The sequence below is a fragment of the Battus philenor genome, unplaced genomic scaffold, assembly GCF_028537555.1.
Source record: "Battus philenor isolate CCGP_79_NKW_IND1 unplaced genomic scaffold, ilBatPhil1.0.hap1 SCAF_15, whole genome shotgun sequence".
Lineage (NCBI taxonomy): Eukaryota > Metazoa > Arthropoda > Insecta > Lepidoptera > Papilionidae > Battus > Battus philenor.
This window is the reverse complement of record NW_027181677.1, coordinates 13,275,217-13,297,304: the sequence shown is the minus strand read 5'-3', so window position 1 is coordinate 13,297,304 and position 22,088 is coordinate 13,275,217. Positions and strand designations below refer to the sequence as shown.

Sequence of the window (22,088 nt, the reverse complement as noted above, 5' to 3'; positions counted from 1 at the left end):
GGTGGCCTTAATCTAGCAGTGTCCTAACTTATGTCTATAATATAGAAAAATAAGTAACGTATAGGATAACATAAATTAATTAATTAAATATATATTTAAAGTTGAAATAAAAATGTAAAAGATGTATGCAATTTTTATAGTATCTTATGACTTGTACCACACAATTCCCTCGTCTGATCGCGATTTGTCAAATTACTGTGACGTATAAATATTTACAGACATCCGCTCTGGATCGTCTTTCGTTATTTATATTTGAAGTGATATGAAGGAATTGATGAATAATGTGTTTGGTGATGGGGTGGTGAAATTACATGGTTGGGATTTCTAATAAAAAAAAAACAAATAGGTATTATATCGCACAGAACATCATCACTGGAGTCTTAATGTGAATAGAGAGGATATATTTTTCTATATAAATATATAACTATTATATAGATATTTCACTATTAACTGTTTTCATACAATTTAATAGAACAAAGAGATATATAACTGAACGAATGTTTGTTCAAACGAAATGACGGTTACCGACACAGTATCTTAGTTTTGTTTGAATTTCGAATAGCGCTTCAAAACAATCGATTGCGGTAAATGTGTTCATGTGAATTTACGTTTGAGCTCAAAATGAACGGTTTAAAAGCCTCAAAAACCTCCAGAATTTTCATGAAAGTACACTTAAGGCAATGAAAGCACTATTTTAAACTTTTTATTAATACTACAATGCTCGATGTCACTTTCTATATGTTATTGAAATATTAATAAAATAGAGCAAGTGGTCTGGTACTGGGCCTTTTCGGTTCTGGTGTGGAGATCAGAGGCCGACAAGAGCAGTTTATGACGTCATCAAGGAAGATTGAGACTTATTTAAGGTTGTAAGAAGATGCTAGATGTAGAAATCTCTTTGCTTGTTATATTAGATATATAAAGGGAAGGCGTATGCCCAGAAGTTGACGTGCTGAGATAAAAAAAACAATTTGCTATTGAATCTAAAAAAGAATGTAACATATAAAACATATATCACCCAAGTCTTTTCGGTCCTGGTGTGGAGATCAGAGGCCGACAAGAGCAGTTTATGACGTCATCAAGGAAGATTGAGACTTTTTAAGGTTATAAGAAGATGCTAGATGTAAAACTCTTTCTGCTTGTTATATTAGATATATAAAGAAAAGGCTTATGCCCAGAAGTTGACGTGCTGAGATAAAAAAAAACAATTTGCTATTGAATCTAAAAAAGAACGTAACATATAAAATGTATATCAACCAAGTCGCGCGTTTACGAAAATGGAATTTAAATATCTAAACGATAAATAAACCGTAAAGGCCTAAATCGCATGTTAAAAGCCCGTGACCTGAATATTCGACCGCGATTAGCGTGAAACGTCGGCACAAAAATAAACTATAGCACTTAGTCCCTATTATCTTCGTAATGATTACCGCGTAGATGTATATAAATGGAGATTGAAACAAATTTAAGACAGTTAACGTTTGATAAATTTAGGATAAGCAAATTGTTTTGTGGGATAATATATATATATATATATTTACTATTGTTTACATCACTTGTTATTCTTTGTAACAATATTACATCCTACATAATATTATGTATACATATATATACATATATATATGTAGGACTGACGAACAATAAAGGGGGCGAACTCCCGAGCACAAGTCTTTAAACAGCATTCATTTCATTCTACATTTTTCGTAACATTCCATGGACTTGACGTTTATACTACATACTACTTAAGAAAACATAACTTGCAAATAATGTACATTAATGAAGTTATATGTAAATAAAAACTTAAAAACAATTTTATCTTCAATCCACATTTATATATATACAAAATACTTTGTTGACAGTTTTATAACTCTTGTAAAAAGTCTACATGGACAAACAGTAATTAATTTCAGATTTTAATAAACTGTAACACATATTGTTTACATTATTATTGTAAAACCATTAAATACTTAATGAATAGAGTTGTACACATATATAATTAAGTTCCACAAGCTATCTTAGACCAGTTCCATAGCTTTGAATGTAAAATTAAAAATATATTATCTAACAAATCTATAACTTATATATGATTATGCTATAACCACATACATTATATATATATTATATATATATTATATACATTATATATATATATATATATATATATATGTGTGTGTGTGCGTGAGAAGTTTAATTTTTAGATAAAAATAGCCCTTTGTTCCATAGGTGGAGAAGATATCTAAAGTCTGCGTGCATACTTTGGCACGTAGTGTATATATATGGAACAGGTATTACACAAATACGAATAAATAACAAATTCTACACAATATCCTATTTAAAAAGCGGAGTGCTATTTTATCATCTTTTTAAAAGCTCACAGCGATTTAGCACAATTTATTGCTTCTGGTAATTTTGTTTGCCATGCCCCATCTAAGCCTTTTTAAAATTCTTACGCACCCCATATCTAACATACATAACTTTACTATTAAAGGGTAAAACTTGTGTCGAGTTCACTTTCAAATTACTCTCTTTATCTATCATACATGGAAACTGATAAATTGTTATGTTTCGTAATAAATTAGCATTAAAAAATAATGTTACATAACACAAAATAAATATAAATTAAAATAATCAAAGGTGATGTGACCCGGATCTTTGATATTTAAGGAACGAGGTGAAGGAAGTGTGGCGATGAAAGAACAGAAATAAGTATGAAAAAGAATGATAGAAAATTGTAGAATGAAAGAAGAGGAAAGATATATTGTACGAAGAATGATAGAAGAGTGCAGAAATAAAGGAAAAGGAACGTGAAAAAATCATTAAAGAATATAAAACCCTGTACAACAACAAGATAGAGAGTACTAGAGGTCCACAATAGAGGCCATAAAAGAAACTATCAAATTAGGGGGCAATTTGATAGTTTTTTTAGGGCGTGCCCTTCACGTTAGTATGTAGAATTTTCATAGTACGTAGGTATTTTACCTTCGCGGCAGGTGAACTGGATGGTTCATCGAACAGCGCCCATATCTTCGGTTTGATCCGCTGCCAAACGCCAAGCTCTCCGGACAGATAAGCCTCTTCGTACCCGAACAGCCTTGCGATTTCTTCCTCCGACGGCTTTTCGCTGTCGATGTCCAATTTGTCCAAAATCGCCAGTGTATTCTAAAACAAGTATTAACAAAAATCTTATATTGTTATAAATTTACTATATGATCAATAAATACATTTAAAAAACTTTTAAGTTAAACGGTTTTTTGATACCCATATTGTGGTGGTTGTGGAAAAATATGTACCTAGTCCGCCATATTGGAACGGCGTCCATCTTGAATTTTAAATTTTGACATTATCATTGTTTTTTCGTGTTTTACTAGTGCAGCCCTTTCATTTGATACTCATGTTGAGGGGGTTAAGGAAAAGTATGTAATCCGCCATTTTGTATCGGCGACCATCTTAGATTTATAATGTTATTGATTTCATTATATTGTATTGTCATCTAAATTAAATGTGTGTACCAAATTTCAGATCAATATGACAACGGGAAGGTGCTTAAATTTCAATTTCTAATTTTGACCCAAATAAACAAATTCTGTACGGGTCAAACTAAAAACCGTTTAAAAAGTAGGGTGAAATAATTTTTATTTTCACACACCGATTTAAATAATTCAAAGCAAAATTTGTACTAATATGACTTTTTATATTATACATAACGAGCGTATTTTATCTGAAATCCTTCACAATTGGTACACGACATAAATAGTTGAACAAAATCCTCATCAGAAAGACGGACGGCCAGAAAAATGTCAGTATTGTGTCGACGCTGTCGTTAAGACAAATTACAAAGTTCCAAGAGAAATCTTGCTTTTTTACTTATATTTATAGAACTGAGATAGTAATACCAAGGCATTAATCTGTTTAAAGCCTTAAAGATAATAGAATTATTTATTTAATTCTGTAAGCGTCTGTTTAAAATAAATAGATACGTTGATCAAAAAGTAAGGTGAAATTTTCATTTAAAACTACCTGGCATTAAGAAGGCAGGATATTTTTTATTCTAAGTTGGTAAGGCTGTGTATAGCGTATGTTTGTCAAAAGTTGGAATATCACTTGACTAAGCCCAAAACATTTTGAAGTATGTTTTTTTGTCACAAATGAGTCAAGTCTCTATGTGTGCCAAAATAACACGCACACACACTAAAACACACGCACGCATATACACATCAAAAGTAATTACATCCTACTTTCACTAGAACTCCATTTTCAATGAAGTTGACCGTCGTATTCAACAGCGTTTATTAAGTTTAAGTAACTCAGTGAAGCCTTCAATTGGCTTAAGTTTAAGTTAAATATGTTTCGCTACTTTAATTAATTTTGTATTACTGTTGGTTTTCTCAATAAATTACAAAAAAATATTTTAAACGAATATTCGCTTTTAAATTTAGTACGTATTATTTAGTTTATTTATATATTTATTTCGAAACCATCAATAGAATAAGCAACAAAATATATATAAATTCACATAATAACAATCGTAACATTTTTATTGAATCTCCAAATACAAATTAACATAAAGTTACCAAAACATATAATTAATTTAGTGTTTAAATTAAAGTAATAAATAATTTTTCATCATTATTTCAACTGTTCCAAGTTCCAATACTGGACCTCACCTCTACAGATTTGTACTAAGACTGGTTAAAGGTAAATATATAAATAACGATAATGAAACCAAAAATAATTTAACCGAATAGACGAATTTATTACTATCTGTACCCGCGACTTCGTCCGCGTGGAATTACACAAAAATAATTGATTTATTTAGTTTCTTTTCTTGAAATTTTCTGGACTAAAAGTAGCCTAAGTTATTTCTTATTATATCAACTATCTGCTAGTGTAAGTTTGGTTAAAATCGGTGCAGCCATTTCAGAAATAATCCGGAACATACACCGCCTGAAAAAATTAATTTTAAAAATATAGTTTTGGTATATATGCCGTATATATATTCATATGCATATAGTTAAAAGCTGTTATTTTAAAAACAAACAGACATTCCAATTTTATTTATATGTACAGATAAAATCTTATAAATTATCTGATAAAAAAAATAACAAACTTACAAACTAATTTCCTTATTCTGGCCTTGAGCATAATTGTGACGATGAAAATTTCCTCAAAATCTAATGTTAATCCGAATGATTACCATGGAAAAGAGATTTGTCTCCGTTTGCATAATGAGCCTGGAGATGGCGTTCGGATTTTACGCTCAATAACTTCGTGTTTACGAAGTATTTTTTTTTCTATTCACTTCCAACATCCTGTACATTTGAGGCGTGTAAATGTTTATTTAATATACACATATATATGAATACGAACACAAAAAAAATAAAGAAAAGATTTACCTTTCTTACGGCTCCAAAAAAAACACTATAAAAATCAATAGTATAACATATATTTATATATCTAAATATATATATTCATTGTCAGTTTTTTACTTTGTTTAATAATTATAATTATACCACAACTCTGTATGATATATATACACTATGCAGAGAAGAGATATCCCAGCGGTAAGGAATGAGACTTGCGATAATAGGTCGCTAGTTTGATTCTTTGGATACAGTTTTATATAATTCACATCTTGTGCATTTACGGGTACTGTAAGAATTTTTTTAATTAAAAATAATATATCAAGTAACTTGTAATTACGCAATTTTAATTAAAAAAACCCCACATTCTTAGTTAAGATTTTTTTTTGTACTCTCAACGCTAAGCAACGCGTCGTTTTTATTAGTTCAGCTAAACCCGATACGTCTAACCTATAACTCGAGTACGTGATGGATTAAATACTGTACAAGAAATACGGTCATAATTAAAAAAAACCTTACATTTGCACGCGTTTTTATAACGAAAAGGCTGTATTTAAACTTTGTACTAAGTTGAAAGTTGCCTTTAAATTTTAATTAAAACTCTTGCACAAAATAAATTGTAATTAAACAATTTATTTTGTGCAAGAGACATACACGTATCAATAGATTCACAAGGTTGACCGACAAAATAGTCAAGTCGCGAGATATCGTTGAATGTGCAGCCCGCAAGTTCGTCTAAAAGGACCAATATTTAGCCACTTCCGTACATGCAGTGGTAGTCGTGTTAGTTATGTACATTTATTGATAATAATATAAATAAACCTAAAAGTCGTGTAAATAAAATATGCTTTAATATTTTCATGTAAGCACAGTGGGTTATATGTCGCATTTGCCTATAAAGTGTGATGCATAAAATTAACATAATAAGTTATATCATGTCAACATAAGGTTTTATATGGAAAAGGATAAGAGATTAGGTAGATTTTCCAATTTTGAAGCGACTTTTGATACGGAGACATAAACTGAAACATCTTTCGAAGTGTTAGGGGAACCGGAAAATAATGTCTCTTTTTTATTTCTAATCAACAATATATTCACATTCGTTATCAATAACCTTATACCATTTAGTATACAACGTCTTGCGCCTATATAATGAGCTATTAAATGACAATCAAATATATACATGCGTAGAAACGACATTACTTTCCGGTCCCCCTTGTAATTTAGATAAACACACCTACTAACATATTGTACTCTCAACGAGTTTGTTAATTTAAATTTAGAAAGATTTCAGAAAAATATATGACTGTTGTGACATTTGATAGTTTTCCTTCTTTTTTTCAGCCAGACGCCCACTGCAAGGCACAGGCCTTTCCTAATAAATAAATTTAAAAAACTTTTAAGTTAAACCGTTTTTTGATACCCATATTGTGGTGGTTGTGGAAAAATATGTACCTAGTCCGCCATATTGGAACGGCGTCCATCTTGAATTTTAAATTTTGACATAATCATCGTGTTTTACTAGTGTAGCCTTTTAATTTGATACCCATATTAAAGGGGCTAAGGAAAAATATGTAATCCGACATTTTGTATCGGCGGCCTTCTTAGATTTATAATGTTATTGATTTGATTATATTGTATTGAGATCTAAATTAAACGTGTGTGCCAAATTTCAGAACAATCTGACAACGGGAAGGTGCATAAATTTCAATTTCTAATTTTGACCCGAATAAACAAATTCCGTACGGGTCGAACTAAATAAAACCGTTTAAAAATGGACGCGATGATCTTAATAACACTCCTCGCATTATCCTACAGACTGATCTGGATTACTGCACATTTTATTTATTAACCTACATTTTACATTTTTCAGACGATAGATGTCTTTTGTAAGACATATCCCTCCAAAAATCCAGCGATTTCTATTAACTATGTCATCAATCTACCTAATGATGGGGCTACCTACGCCGCGTCCACTGGTTCGTGATTGCTACTCAACAACCACTCGGCCCCAACAGCAATCGGTTGCAGTGATCTGCCCACTGCCATTCCAGACAAACTCCGAGCTACGACTGTAAACTTACAATTCTGTTTTGATTCCGAGCTAGATATGGAAGCGAAATATAAATAGATAACATTGCTTTCCTTATAAGCGACAACCAACTACGCCCAAACGTTCTCAAGTTTTTGCAGAAAGGTAGTGCTGTATGCAATAAATAAAAACAATACACAAGAATAGCAGAGGTCAAAAAGTTAGACAAGACTTTAAGGCAAGTAAATTAAGTAAAGTAATAAATATTTGAAAAAAATATAAAAATGGCGCTAACTGAGACTTGTAAAAAAAATTAATGTAATTAAATAAAATAAAAGTGAGATAATATTGTGATGTCAAAATGTATCTTTGTTTAAAATTGTGATATAAGGGCGAAGATGATGAAAGGAAGGCGATGAAAGATAGATATTGTGATGTCAAAATGTATCTTTGATTCATACTGTAATATAAGGTCAAAAATGATGAAAAGAAGGCACTGAAAGATAGATATTGTGATGTTAAAATGTATCTTTGATTCAAACTGTGATATAAGGTCAAAGGTGATAAAAGGAAGGCGATGAAAGATAGATTTTGTGGTGTAAAAGTGTGTCTTTGATTCATACTGTGATATAAGGTCAAAAATGATGAAAGGAAGGCGATGAAAGATAGATTTTGTGGTGTAAAAGTGTGTCTTTGGTTCATACTGTGATATAAGGTCAAAAATGATGAAAGGAAGGCGATGAAAGATAGATTTTGTGGTGTAAAAGTGTGTCTTTGATTCATACTGTGACATAAGATCAAAAATGATGAAAGGACGGCGATGAAAGATAGATATTGTGGTGTTAAAATGTATCTTTGATTCATACTGTCATATAAGGGCAAAGATGATGAAAGGAAGCCGATGAAAGATAGAAATTGTGATGTACAAAACTACGAAATAATTCATGAAGAATAGAAAAAGAATAAGGAATATAAATTTTAATCAAAAATAATTACACATATACACATGGCAGGAGGAACGAGAGTTTTAAAAAACGGAAGCCATTAAAAGATTCTTGACACTACATCAGCTGTAAATATAGGGTGGGCCAAAAATTTTTGCAAATAGCATGTGTCAACGAGTTTTCCAAAGTTTACGTAGTCGATTACAGGAGTGCCAACGGCGAGACGGAGCACATCTCGACGATGTAATTTTTAAAAAATAAATTTTAATAAATGATAATTACGGTAAATAAATCATAAACAAAATAGCATTTGTACTTTTATTTCTACACGTGTTTTAAAAGTGCAAAAATTTATGGCCCACCCTATATATATTGTCGTTTAACTAAATCATCAGCAAGTATGTATCGATGACAGAAATAATATATCATCGTCTTCATTTCAGCTGATAGACGGACTTGCGGGCTGCACATTCAGCGATATCTCGCCATCTTAACTATTTTGTGGATCAAACTTGTGAATCTATAGATACGAGTATGTCACTTCTAATTACAAATTTTATAATAAAATAAGTAATACTTATTTTATATATTACATTCACTTATTTTTAAATTAAAAGGTAACTTTTAACTTAGTACAAAGTTTAAATACAGCCTTTTCTTTATATAAACGCGTGCAAATGTACGTTGTTTTTTTTAATTAAGACCGTTTTTCTTGTTATTTAATGCATCACGTACTCGAGTTATAGGTTAGACGTATCGGGTTTAGCTGAGCTAATAAAAACTACGGGTTGCTTAGCGTCGAGAATACAGAAACTAAATTTTAACTAAGAATGTGGGTTTTTTTTAATTAAAATTGCGCAATTACAAGTTACTTGATATATGATTTTTTAAATAAAAATGTGTAACAATACACGTAATAAATGAACAAGATGTGAATTATATAAAAATGTACCCAGGGAATCGAACTAGCGACCTATTGTCGCAAGTCTCATTCCTTACCGCTGGGATATCTTTTCTCTGCATAGTGTATATAAACCATATAGAGTAGTGGTATAATTATAATTAATAAACAAAGTAAGAAACTGACAATCAATAAACACACTAATTTAAAAAAGGAGAAATTAGATTAAAAATGTGTTAGTTGTTCCAATCGGAACATTGTCTGTGTTCGTGTCTATGTGTGTGTTTGCAAGTGGGCCTATTCGTCATAGATCGATGGTCTTCTATAGGCATGTTGTGTTGACTAAACGCGGTCGTATTTGGTGGTAATAATATGTTACAGTAACCGGCGATAAACATTGCACATCGACTTTTGGATCGAGACAATCGGCTAATTTCGGCTTCGTAGAGCGTTATCTCTGTCGCACGATTGACAAAACGTCACATAGGTAGTGTGGGTCAGAGATATTAATTTATTTATTTTTTTATTTAATATTCTTTATTGTACACGTTAAGATACATTTAATAAGTTTTGCAATAATATACAAAAAAGTACAATGGGCGATCTTATGACACAAGGCAATCTCTTACAGACAATCATAGTACGGAAAAGGTAAAAGTACTAATAATGGGTAGTTTACGGGTACAAAAAATACATATTTACAAACAAACGAACATAAACGTACATACTTAAACATAATTGAGATAACGCTCTACAAAGCCGAAATTAGCCGATTGTCTCTTTCTAAAGGTTGATTTGCAATTTTTATCATCGGGTATTGCATATCTTTAAGCTTAGATTTATTTGGACGTATGTTATTGAAACTATATATAACTTTCCAATACTACCCTAGCTTCATAGGTGATGAACCAGTTCCTCAACGTCTTAGGTTAAAACCGGAGCTTTCCAACACATTCTAATTCAAACATTATTAATTATATTTTAATATTACTATTAGGATCTATATTTCAGACATTACCACTGTGGCTTTGTTTTATATTTCAGAATTTTTGGCTCACGTTTTGGCATGTTAGTGTTTCGCCGCAACCTTACGCACTTTATAAGCCTTTATCTGACATTGAAAAAGATATCGTCAATTTGAAGCCAGATGTTTTGCGAGAGAGAATTTAAAATGCCGTATAGCAAACTCAATTATGCATCAACTTCGGAGGTGGTAACATGTGTGAAATATTTAAAAAAAAATCAATAATATTAATACTATACTTTCAAATAAACTCTTTAAAAAAATCAGAAGGCTTTTTTAATTAATAACAATATAGCTGCCAGTTGAAATTGTCACAATAATTTTGCAACACCCGTTATTATAAAAAGAATGAATAGGCCCACCTGTTTCTGCACAGGAAAGTCTTACTCCATAGATTTCCATGAGGAAATATTTTATAGACAACCCACAGCAATGAGCAAAAAGAAGCGATGAGAAAAAATATTTAATCACCCAAGTTTTTATCAACAGATTTTTTTTAACCAAATAAGAGATCCCTTCACTTGTATAGATACTTTCCATCCGCTAATTTGGATCGTTATTTCCCTTAAGCGCTATAATGGGTACAAAGGGAATGAATTCGAAACAGCCGAAACGGACGGGAATATAATGAAGTACATACCGTCAGATAATACAGAATTATATAAAAGGCAAATAAAATAAACATTATTATATTATATACTGAATTACATAGATATATTTTTATAAATATTAGGATCTATATTCCCTTGACATTAGCGTCCGTGCCTTTGTTTTTACATTCGCATGTAACAGTGTTTACTAAGTCTCTTGATAACATCCTAACAATGCCCAATTTTTAACATTACGTTTTGTGCGACCACTTCCTCGTTCTTTCACAAAATTTCCATCCTTTTCAATCCTCTCTATTCAAATTTTCATCCTATCTATTCCAATCATCATCATCAGTATCTGTGAGGCGGCTGACGTATTCGCTACATCGATGCATCGATGTACTTTGTGCATTAAATATATAGGATTGCCGCTGCTCAGGAACAAATTTACAATGGACGAACAACAGCGTCCTTTGGGTTTTGCTATACAGTAAGAATCCTATCTAAGAAAGGGACCAATATATAGCTACTTCCGCTATGTAGCAGTAGTCGTGCAATAAAGTGCACCGCCCGCCAGCCCGCTGATAAATGTCAGTCCTATAGGAAGTAGCTATATATTAGTCTCTTTCTTAGTTAGGATGGACTTCCGCGAAGTAACGCCTGAATCTATAGATGTGTAAGAATCCTATCCTCTTAAAATTCGTACTTCCTGCGCCTCATCAACGCAAAACAGACTCAATCTCCATTCATCCTACTCACCAAACGGTTGCCATTTTATTTATGAAATTATTTTATTTATTCAAAGCCTTTTTCCAAAATTTTAAAAGTTTTCTCGACGGAGACATAACAGTACATCATACTACGATCGGCAACCCATCAGAAAAGCTTGGTAAATATGTTATGATCCCAAATAGATATCTTTAAATAAGACTTGTGCCTTATAGTGGACATCTATGGGCTGAAACGACGGTGACGAAATTACATATGACTATATAAACTTTTTACAACACAAAATAAAACAAATATACATTAGGAATAATTTCATCATTTGGTTAACATTGTAGTGTAGGTATTCCGTTGCGTTAAAGAAACAATTTTATGTAATTTATATCCAAACAAGGTTCGATTTCCGTCATACATACATATAGGATTGCCACACTGCTCAAGAACAAATTTACAATTAACGAACAACAGCGTTCTCTGCGTATTGCTATACAGTAAGAATCCTATCTAATAAAGGGACCAATAAATAGCTACTTCCGCTATGTAGCAGTAGTCGTGCAATAAAGTGCACCGCCCGCCAGCCCACTGATAAATGCGCATGCGAACAATGCGAACTACACCACCACCACTGCTAAATTACTCGACACAGGTGTCGACTACTGCTACATAGCGGAAGTAGCTATATATTGGTCCTTTTCTTACATATATAATTACGTTATGCAAGACTGTCCGTCTATAACGGAAATAAATCCTTCATGTTTCAGCTGTACAGCGATCGATTAATAGCCTAGATTCATTCAAGCGTACGCTAATCAGGCATCGGATAGGCGGCCAGAACAAGGTTTGAACACAAATTGATGATTGCTAATCGATGTAAAATTATGATGCAATAATAACACCTGTTTAAATACGTTTTCTTATTCACGCACTCTTATAAGATTGTTCGTAGTCATGATTGGTTGTTTATGGTGTCCTTGCATCTCTTAATAAGTGTCACCATTTAGCTTGGTGTTTGACGGAGTAATGGTATTTATTTACTGACTTATTATTAATAGTTTTGACGATGACTGTACACCATGTCTGCTAAAATATATTGCGTAATAAAACACAGGAGTATTTCGGTAATGATTAATTTGTTTTTCTACCACAGACAAAAAATTGACATAGATGATAATAGATGGCCCTAGTGTCGATATACTTCATAGATAATAAATATGTTTATATCATTGCAATACTATTACATTACAGGGTTAAAATGCCTATAAATCAATAAATAATTGAAACATGTATATGTATCACTCTCGAGTTATATATGGTGGTAAAATAATAAATATGTATAAAAATATGATTTTTTCTTTTAATTAAGAGTATCGTAGTTACAAGGAAAATATTCTAAACACTAATCTATGGTGCTATGGAAAATATAACAAAACCATCGATTATAGGTGGTCTTTCTCATTCTTAGAGAGAATCATTAATAACAAAAAAAAGTATAAAGAACTAATCAAGCTGTCAATTTTTTTTACTAAACAAATGACTAAAGAAGAAATGACCTTATATCAGCAAAATCGATATAAAAATACAAAAGTAAAAATTGTACAAAAATGTATATATTATTAATAATTTCATAAAAAATAACTATATCTAAACTCTTATGTATGTATGTATGTAATTATACATGTATAATAACACAGCTAGCGGTTTTTGAGTAATCTTTGACTTTTTACTTTCTCTGTATCAGGTAGAGATATTTTAGAAAACAAAATCGCTAGCCGTAACTCTCTTTTTTAATTATTTTGAATATGCTTTTTCTGTTTGTGTATTTATCTCTTCAGTCTTTCGTTCTTCACAATCTCTATTACTATTTTTCTTCCATTCTTCACATTTTCTATTCTCTTACCATTTATTTACATTCCATTCACACCTCGCCTCTCTTTCTTTGCCACACGACTTTGATATAAAATATTACAGTACAATTTAATTTTTGATTTTTATTTTAGGACCTACTCTTTTATTAAATTATTTATATATTTTATTTATTGTAATAAACAACTTGTTGTCGAGCTTTGACTCTAGAGTTACATTAGTTCCAGTTTGAGTTCATGCTACGACTTCGTAGCACATCGTAGCGCTTTGTAGCGCTATGTAGCTTGCATTTGAAAATCGACGATAATTTATAAATATAAAGTCAACAAACTCCACCGATATGTAACTTCAGTGCATGCTACACATTTGCCATAAGACACCAGGCAAAAGACAGTTGTAGCAAGTATATAAAGGCTTCCATGAACATCTTCTGGAACCACGTTCCTTTTAAAACTTTGTATTAAACGATCCACCTAATACTGCTTTATAATTTCTTTCCAAAAATAAGCTCATGTTTGCTCTTGATATACCTATATCTTACAGTATGATAAACAGAGATATATATTTATATCTCTTGCTACTAACTTGACCGCATTTAAATTGATTATAAATTTGTTGTTAATTCTTTCATGTAATATAATCAATATATACGTGTACATTTTCTTAAAAAAATATAACACCGTGAGATAATACGATTCACCTATATAAGAAACAAGAAAAAAAAACTACAACACAAAAAGGAAAAAAGGATGGATGTACTCGAAGATATTTCACGCGTAAGACCCTTCCAAACATTACGTACCTGACTACGTAGAAGTAATAATAGAACGCGAACAAATATTCTATTTGTCGACTGACACATATGTGATATGAGTTCGGAATACTTTCAACGTTTTTTTATTTAAGAAGCGGAATGATGTATGTTGTTTACGAGATGATCTTTTTATAATACTACAATTATATTAAAAGTATACTTGTGTTATACTTACTTTCTTACTTACTCCGCTGGCTCAGTGACCCAAAGTGGGTCTTGGCCTCCAAATCAAGAGACTTTCACTTTCCTCTAACTTGCGCCATCGTCTGCCATTGGTTGACATTCAATTCGCGCAAATCTGCCTCAACGCGATCGATCCAGCGATACCAGGGTCTACCCACTGGTCTTCGACCCCTCGGTTTTTCCAGGTACGCTACCTTCACGCTCCGATCCGATCCCATTCGCTCCAAGTGACCAAGCCAGCGGATTCGTTGAGCTTTATATTCGCCAATGACTTTAGTAGCACACCCAAATATCATTGGCGAATACTTGTGTTATATACTTTATAATCAAATGATAATATTTTGTCATTTACCTCGTAATGTGATGATCCTCCTTTTTTAAGAAAGGTTTTTATTTATGTTTTCAAAAGTTCAAAACACAAACTGTCACTGCGTATTGAATTACTACTAATTCTATTGCAATATTAAAAACTATTTTCAAATATCAATGCATCATGTAAAATTAAATTAAGTTATCGATTAATGAAAACTAAAGTCGAATCAAATCAACAAAATTTTACCAAATTACTTTCCCATGTCAACAACTTAACCCTTTGACTGCTGACGCATGAAATCACAGTTTATGAAGTCGTAAATCGCCGCGTTAGCTGGGGATCAGTTTCATTGCCAGTGTTACAGCGACGCAAACCATAAGCGGTAGCGATAAGTGGGAAATATTATACGGGTGTAAATTTATTTCAATATGAATATTAATTTATTCATAAAATCTAAATATTTTATTTATTCTTCCAAATCATCATCCTCTTCGAAGTAATTCCCGATTTAACGGACTTTTACCAACGCTTTTTTCAACAGTCGCAATTGTCTTTGTTAGGTATAGCCTTAAAAGCCTTCGTTTCAGTTATTATCTCCTCAATAGTGTCTGAAGTGTATCTTCCCAATTAGCCTTTTGAGTTTGCTGAATAACCAGTAGCACGGAGCAAAATCAAGCGAACACAGTTGATGCGAAAAGATATCAGTCAAGTTTAAAATTGAGTCGACACGCCCAAGCAAGAGGGCCCACTGATAAGAAGAACACTGGGACAAGCAACTACGAGCGGCGGCAGACGCAAAGGAAAAGTTTTTAATTCAAATTTAAGGCTTAGGTCAATAATTGATAGCTCGAGTCCTGGGGTTCAATGAAATTGTAACAGCTTTCAAAACTAACAATAGGTTCAACCATTAATAATACAGAAGAAAAATAAATACATCTTCATAGATGTGCATCCAGAATAATTTACAGCGTAATTCAAATAATTACAAATATAGAACAGATGTCATACGGTATGTTCTTATTTCATTTATGATAGCTATATTGTTTCGCTTACACATATGTGTGCAATCGTATAAGATTCGATTTTCAAACTTGTTTTGCGTTCAAAAATTAATGAGTGTTTTATGTTCTTAATAATTTTCTTAACCTTTACGATAACTACGACAGCTATCAACAATCAACTGTCACATGAATGTTAGATAAATAGATTCAGTAGGAGCACAACACAAATTCGACGATTTTTTGAAATTGGAATCTAACAACATAACGTGATAAGTGATCTCAACTCTCCGGCGATTCAAGCGAAAAATCTCTCTTCTTTGTGCCGCCAGTGCGTCACTATTAAATCTAGCAACAAATAATTACAAGTAAGAAAAGGACCAATATTTAGCCACTTCCGCACATGCAGTGGTGGTAGTCGTGCAACAAAGTGCACCGCCCGCGAGCCCGCTGATAAATGCGTATGCGGCAAACAATGCGAATTACACAACTGCCACCGTCAAATTACTCAACATGTGTTTCACCTCTCCGTGGGGTATCTTCAGGAGTTATGTTACACCGAAAAACTTAATTAAATTCAAAATGTTGGAATCCAAAATTTAGTATTATTTTTTTACTGTATTATCATTACGTTAATAAATATTTCTTAAAATATTGATTCTTCGATAAGGTGTATCATACATTAATAATAATCAAATTAACTATATTTTCCCTTTTAAAGCCGTTTATTTGAAATAAATTATCAAATGTAGTGTTCCGTTGGAGTCGAGAACAATGACGTATTTTGCGCATATACTAAAAGGCAGAAAACGTGAAATATTATCAATAAAAGTCATATAAAATTATCATTTTATTACATGCATATATCTTTCAGTTAAAAATATGCAAGATTCGGGCGGATGTTATTGTATAAACAGAAATATGCCATTATTTATGACTTTTCTGAAATCGTACATTAACAAATTGGTACCACGTAATCTGTTTATTATTGATGTGTTTTCTATACAACATAAAACGAACAGGGCGTTTATTGAACGACTAGCATCTTATAAAATAAAAAATAAACATATGTTTTAATATTTTAAGATCACTGAGGAATGACAGAAGTGGATTTCTTGTCATTCTACAGAAGTGGCAATGAGACTTCTTTTCAGCCAATGCACGCTCTCTGCAAGGCCCACGCTTCTATCAAGATATTTAATGGAATCAAGCGTTACCTCGCGGAAGTCCATCCTAAGTAAGAAAAGGACCAATATTTAGCCACTTCCGCGCATGCAGTGGTAGTCGTGCGATAAAATGCACCGCCCGCCAGCCCGCTGATAAATGCATATGCGGCAAACAATGCGAATCACACAACCGCCACCGCCAAATTACTAAACACGTGCTTCACCCCTCCACGTGGCATCTTCAGGAGTTATGTTACACCGATTAGTGTGTTTGGTACTAATCGGTGTAACGTAACTGTTCGGAAGTGGCTAAATATTGGTCCTTTTCTTCCTTCAAGATCACGCAACCTTGACTATATCATCGGTTTACCTAGTGAAAGATCAGCTCGGGGTTGATATTGTTTGTGAATATCCAGGCCCCAAAGGCACTTCAGATAAACAATTCTTCAAATTATATCCATGATCTTGGTTCTCCTGCGGATGCTAATTCAATCTCGCAGCGAACTTCGAGCCAACCTCTTATAAGTTCTTATAACTTAGACCGTTTCATTTTCAAGCGAGCAACAGATGGTTCGACAAGAATTCGCCAATATGAATATATATTTTTCCTACATAAATTAGCGACTTATTATTTGTACTATAATTTCGTTTATTCCTTTAGATTTATTATGCAGTGTAATCGTGAATTGTGTGTGTGTTTTTCATGTTATAGAACTCACGACATTCATATTATAACACATACATTTTTAATTTTTTTTTTGTGAAGGACAAGACATGATTTGTAAAATCAATTGATGTAATATACATGTTTCTGTATTTTAATATGATGTATTATATCTTTTTTTAATTCTTTTTATGTAACCAAAATCGGTTTAACAAATATAATAATATATTTACTAAACATAATAGATACAAATTTATAATAAAAGAAGAATAAAAAAAAGGGACTGGCGATGAATATACGTGTGTGTGTTTTTTGTAAAGAAGGAATTAAAGTAAACGTCTCTTTGTTTTGCGGATGGAATAGTGTCCATGTATGGATGCGTGTGCGTATTTGTGTGGGTGTTGTGCGCGTGTTTCTGTATGTGTGTGTGCGAGTGTGTGTGCGTGTGTGTGTACGCTTGCGTGTATGTGTGTGTCTGTGTGGTTGGGTACGCAATTGGACAGGTAAACTCTATCTCCACTCTCTTCCTAACCAACAAGAAGGTCTCCTCAAAAAATAAATTAGATTTTAGCCTTCATACATACAAGCACGTCACTTGTTAATCTTGTTTCAAATGATTTACATTTTACTGTCGGAAAAACGTACTAACCACATACTTTCTATTCCTTAACTTACTACTTAGTCTTTTCCACGAATCCGATTGCATTCATTCTTCTCTAACTGGTCACAGCTTTTTCCTTGAAATAAACTCCCTTTAGAAGTTAGCGATGAATTAAATATATGTACACACACACAGACATATATTTATATAGGGGGATGGTTTATATATATATATATATTTATATATATATATATATATTACTTATGTTTTTAATAAGATATATAAGACAGCAAAGTGTGAAAGTGCTGATACTACTACGATTGAAATAGTTTGTGATTTGCATAACAATTACGTATATATATATATATATATATATATATATATATATATATATATATATATATTTATATATATATAAGTGTGTGTGTATGTGAGTATATATGTGTAACGAAAAAAATTGGTACACTTTAGTTTAGTTTAAAAACAGTTTAAGATTTAAGTTACTAAATATTTAAGAAGAGACTTGGACTAAATTACCAATAAGTATAAAGCAAACACTTTGATGCTTAAACATAAAAATGGAAATAACGATTGTGATTAAGGTAGGGAGATCCTAGGAAAGCCTCGACTTACGCCCAGTTCCATATAGAACTTTTCGAGTCACAATTAGCAGTCCTAACCACAATGCTATCTCAAGCGTGATTTAATTGTAAACCAACGCCATCTATTGTCTGATTACAGTACTATATAACATTTAGAAGTTTTATATAAACAGACATAAAAAAATAGATTTCCTTTGAATTCGTATCGAAGCCATAATACATCTAAAGCTCTATTGTTCACCTGGGAGATCCTTACTTACAATTTGACTTTTCCAGGAGGTGCGGATATAGAAGCGACTATTGTAATTTGAGCCGTAATTCGATGAAATGTTTTTCGTTTTCTCTTTTATATCTATTGAAATTGGAATAAATGCGGAGGATCCAGTGATCCTGGCTGAGGATGTTAAAGGTCGAAAGGCTCGAGGGACGTCGTGAGTGAATGAGATTCCATTAGAACTTGCGGCAGATGGCTCTAACAGCCATGAACTGTATTACATTCGTATATATGAATCTAATTTAGAGCATTATTTCGATAATTGAATTGTACTTGCAATGATTATGGTAGTACCTTCACATAACACCATCATTTATCATCATTCTTAGCAAGTAAGAATCATATATATACATAACTAGCTGTACCTGCAAACGTTGTTTTGCAAAAAAAATATTTTTAATTTTCAATTTAAAAATAAGGGTTGATCGTAGAGGGGTGAAAATTTAGGGTTTTATGTATTTTTGTATGTTGTATCATAAAAAAATAAAAAAAAATTTCGTCAAAAAAATAAAAAAAATTTTTAAGGGTGAACAACCCTTATCACCTAGAGGTATGAAAAATAGATAGTAGCTGATTCTCAGACCTACTGAATACGCATATAAAATTTGGTAAAAATCGGTCAAGCCGTTTCAGAGGAGTTCAAGTTCGAACACCGTGACACGAGAATTTATATATATATAATATTTATAACAATAATTATTTATTATTTGTTTACTTAATTGGAGATAAACAGTAACAAAAGGCAGTAAGAAAGTACAAATTAGCAACTTAGAAATATAAAATTAGTTATAATTGTTACCTTATAATTATCTCACTAAGAACATTTAATGATTTAAAATCAAACAATGTCAAAACAAAAAAAAATATTACTAAACGGTATAAATAAATAAAATAAATAAATAAATAAGGAATTAGAAATCTAATATAATAGTAAGTAATAAATGAAAATTATAATAAAAATGAAACTAAATATATGATTAAAGGTCTAATTAGAAGAAATAAATAAAATAATAATTATTACTAAAAGGATATTGTAAAGTATAAAAATTTAAAATTTTTTAATTTTTGTTTTGTATAAGATGCCGAGAATCTTTTTTTCCTATAAAAAAGATCTCTTCAATTAGAAGGAAGAAGATTTAAGTCTGCTAAAAATAACAATAAAAAATATCATAATTATAAATATAGGAAGTCCGAATATGCACAAAGGTGCCCCTAGATTTCCAATAAGACCATCTGATAATTACATCCAGAATCTTTTGACGATATTAACATTGTCGCCTGTCTACCCTCTGGATGGTCACTCCAGAACCTCATGGTCCTAGTCATCATCTGTGGAACTCTATTGCTCACTGAGTATACAGTAATCCTCCTATAACACAGTAATTTATTTCGCGTTATAAGGAAACGCGGTATCATGTTACAGGGAGTTGCTGCAGATTAAATTACTATATGTGTTTGGTTATATATGTATATTTATAAACTTTAACTAAATCTTTTTTACGAAAATAATCATTCTGCGGTATACCTAAAAGATATAAATCAAGAGATATATTGTTTTCATTGTTAAAAAATATCCGCAAGCAAACTTTCAGCGTGACCATTTCGAATTTCGGTGCTGACTGTACAAACGTTCTGTTAAAACAATTTATGGCAGTTACGACCTCGTAACAACGTTATCTGAGCCGCACAATTGCTTCGGAACTGGAAAATGAAATATGCAATTTCAGGAATAATATAGAATAATATCGAAAATTATTGACGATTTAGATTTAACAGTTCATCATCGATTTCATCATAGGCATTTCAAAAATAATATGATCTAATGAAGAATATATGAGACATAGATTGTTAAAATTTAAAAAATCGGAAGTGGTAGCGCACGTCGCTCATGCAAATAATGTTTTCGAATGACGACCACGAACCGACAAATACCAGCGAACTGAAAAGTGGAAATGACAGTGGATAGAGATAGACGCTGGGTCATTAAGGTTCTGGATCAGAGACCACGGACGGTTGAAAAGATATTTAATGGAATCAGGCGTTACCTTGCGGAAGTCCATCCTAAGTAAGAAAAGGACCAATATTTAGCCACTTCCGCAAATGCAGTGGTAGTTGTGCAACAAAGTGCACCAAAAACTTTTTTAGTGCCAAACACAGAGTCTGAGAGTCTGTGTTTGGCACTAATCGGTGTAACATAACTCCTGAACATGCCCCGTGGAGAGGTCAAACACGTGTTGAGTGATTCAACGGTAACAGTTGTGTGATTCGCATTGTTTGCCGCATGCGCATTTATCAGCGGGCTGGCGGGCGGTGCACTTTGTTGCACGACTACCACTGCATGTGCGGAAGTGGCTAAATATTGGTCCTTTTTTTACTTAGGCTGTAATGATGGTGATAAATAGTTCCCAGTAGTGAAGGATGGTCAACATCACCTGAGTAGCTAGAAGAATTGCTCGACTGAACATTGGGCGGAGTACATAGCTCATGCTTCCCAAGTGGCAAGGACTAGGTAGGTAGCTGATGCAATTAACGTCGCGGATAGTCGCTGGATACGAGTAACGCAGGACTAATCATTGTGACAATCTTTGAGGAAGCTTCCTTACAGTGAGCCTACTTTAACTGAAAAGAAAGAAATAAAAAAAAAACTACAAAAAGGTTTATTTATAATTCCGACTTTATTGGTCTATCCTCCTTAAATATTGAATTACGGAAGATTAAATACGGTGTTCATAAACGTGATAATTTAGAACTCTGTGGGTTGTAGGAATTTACATTTGACATGACCCGAGATTTCGCAATCCGTTTTGGGTAAAATTTGAATTGATTTAATTATATTATCTGTTAATTGGTAAATGACAATTTAGAAGGATCGGAAATATCATGGTTTCTAGATACTGACAGGGATAATTCGGTTTATGTTCTATTATATAAGTAACTAGCTGATCCCGCAAACGTTGTTTTGCAAAAAAAAATATTTTTAATTTTCAATTTAAAAATAAGGGTTGATCGTAGAGTGGTGAAAATTTAGGGTTG

The 22,088-nt window shown here is 32.2% G+C and overlaps 1 protein-coding gene across 1 annotated transcript in view; it reads right to left on the bottom strand.

The window, feature by feature from the left end:
- LOC137919030 (potassium voltage-gated channel protein Shaw-like) overlaps positions 1 to 22,088 on the bottom strand; it is a 170,235-nt gene that overhangs the window by 59,070 nt on the left and 89,077 nt on the right. The window contains exon 4 of the mRNA XM_068761993.1: positions 2,980 to 3,159. Within this exon, the coding sequence (XP_068618094.1) occupies positions 2,980 to 3,159 (180 nt within the window). The remainder of the gene's footprint in view (positions 1 to 2,979; positions 3,160 to 22,088) is intronic.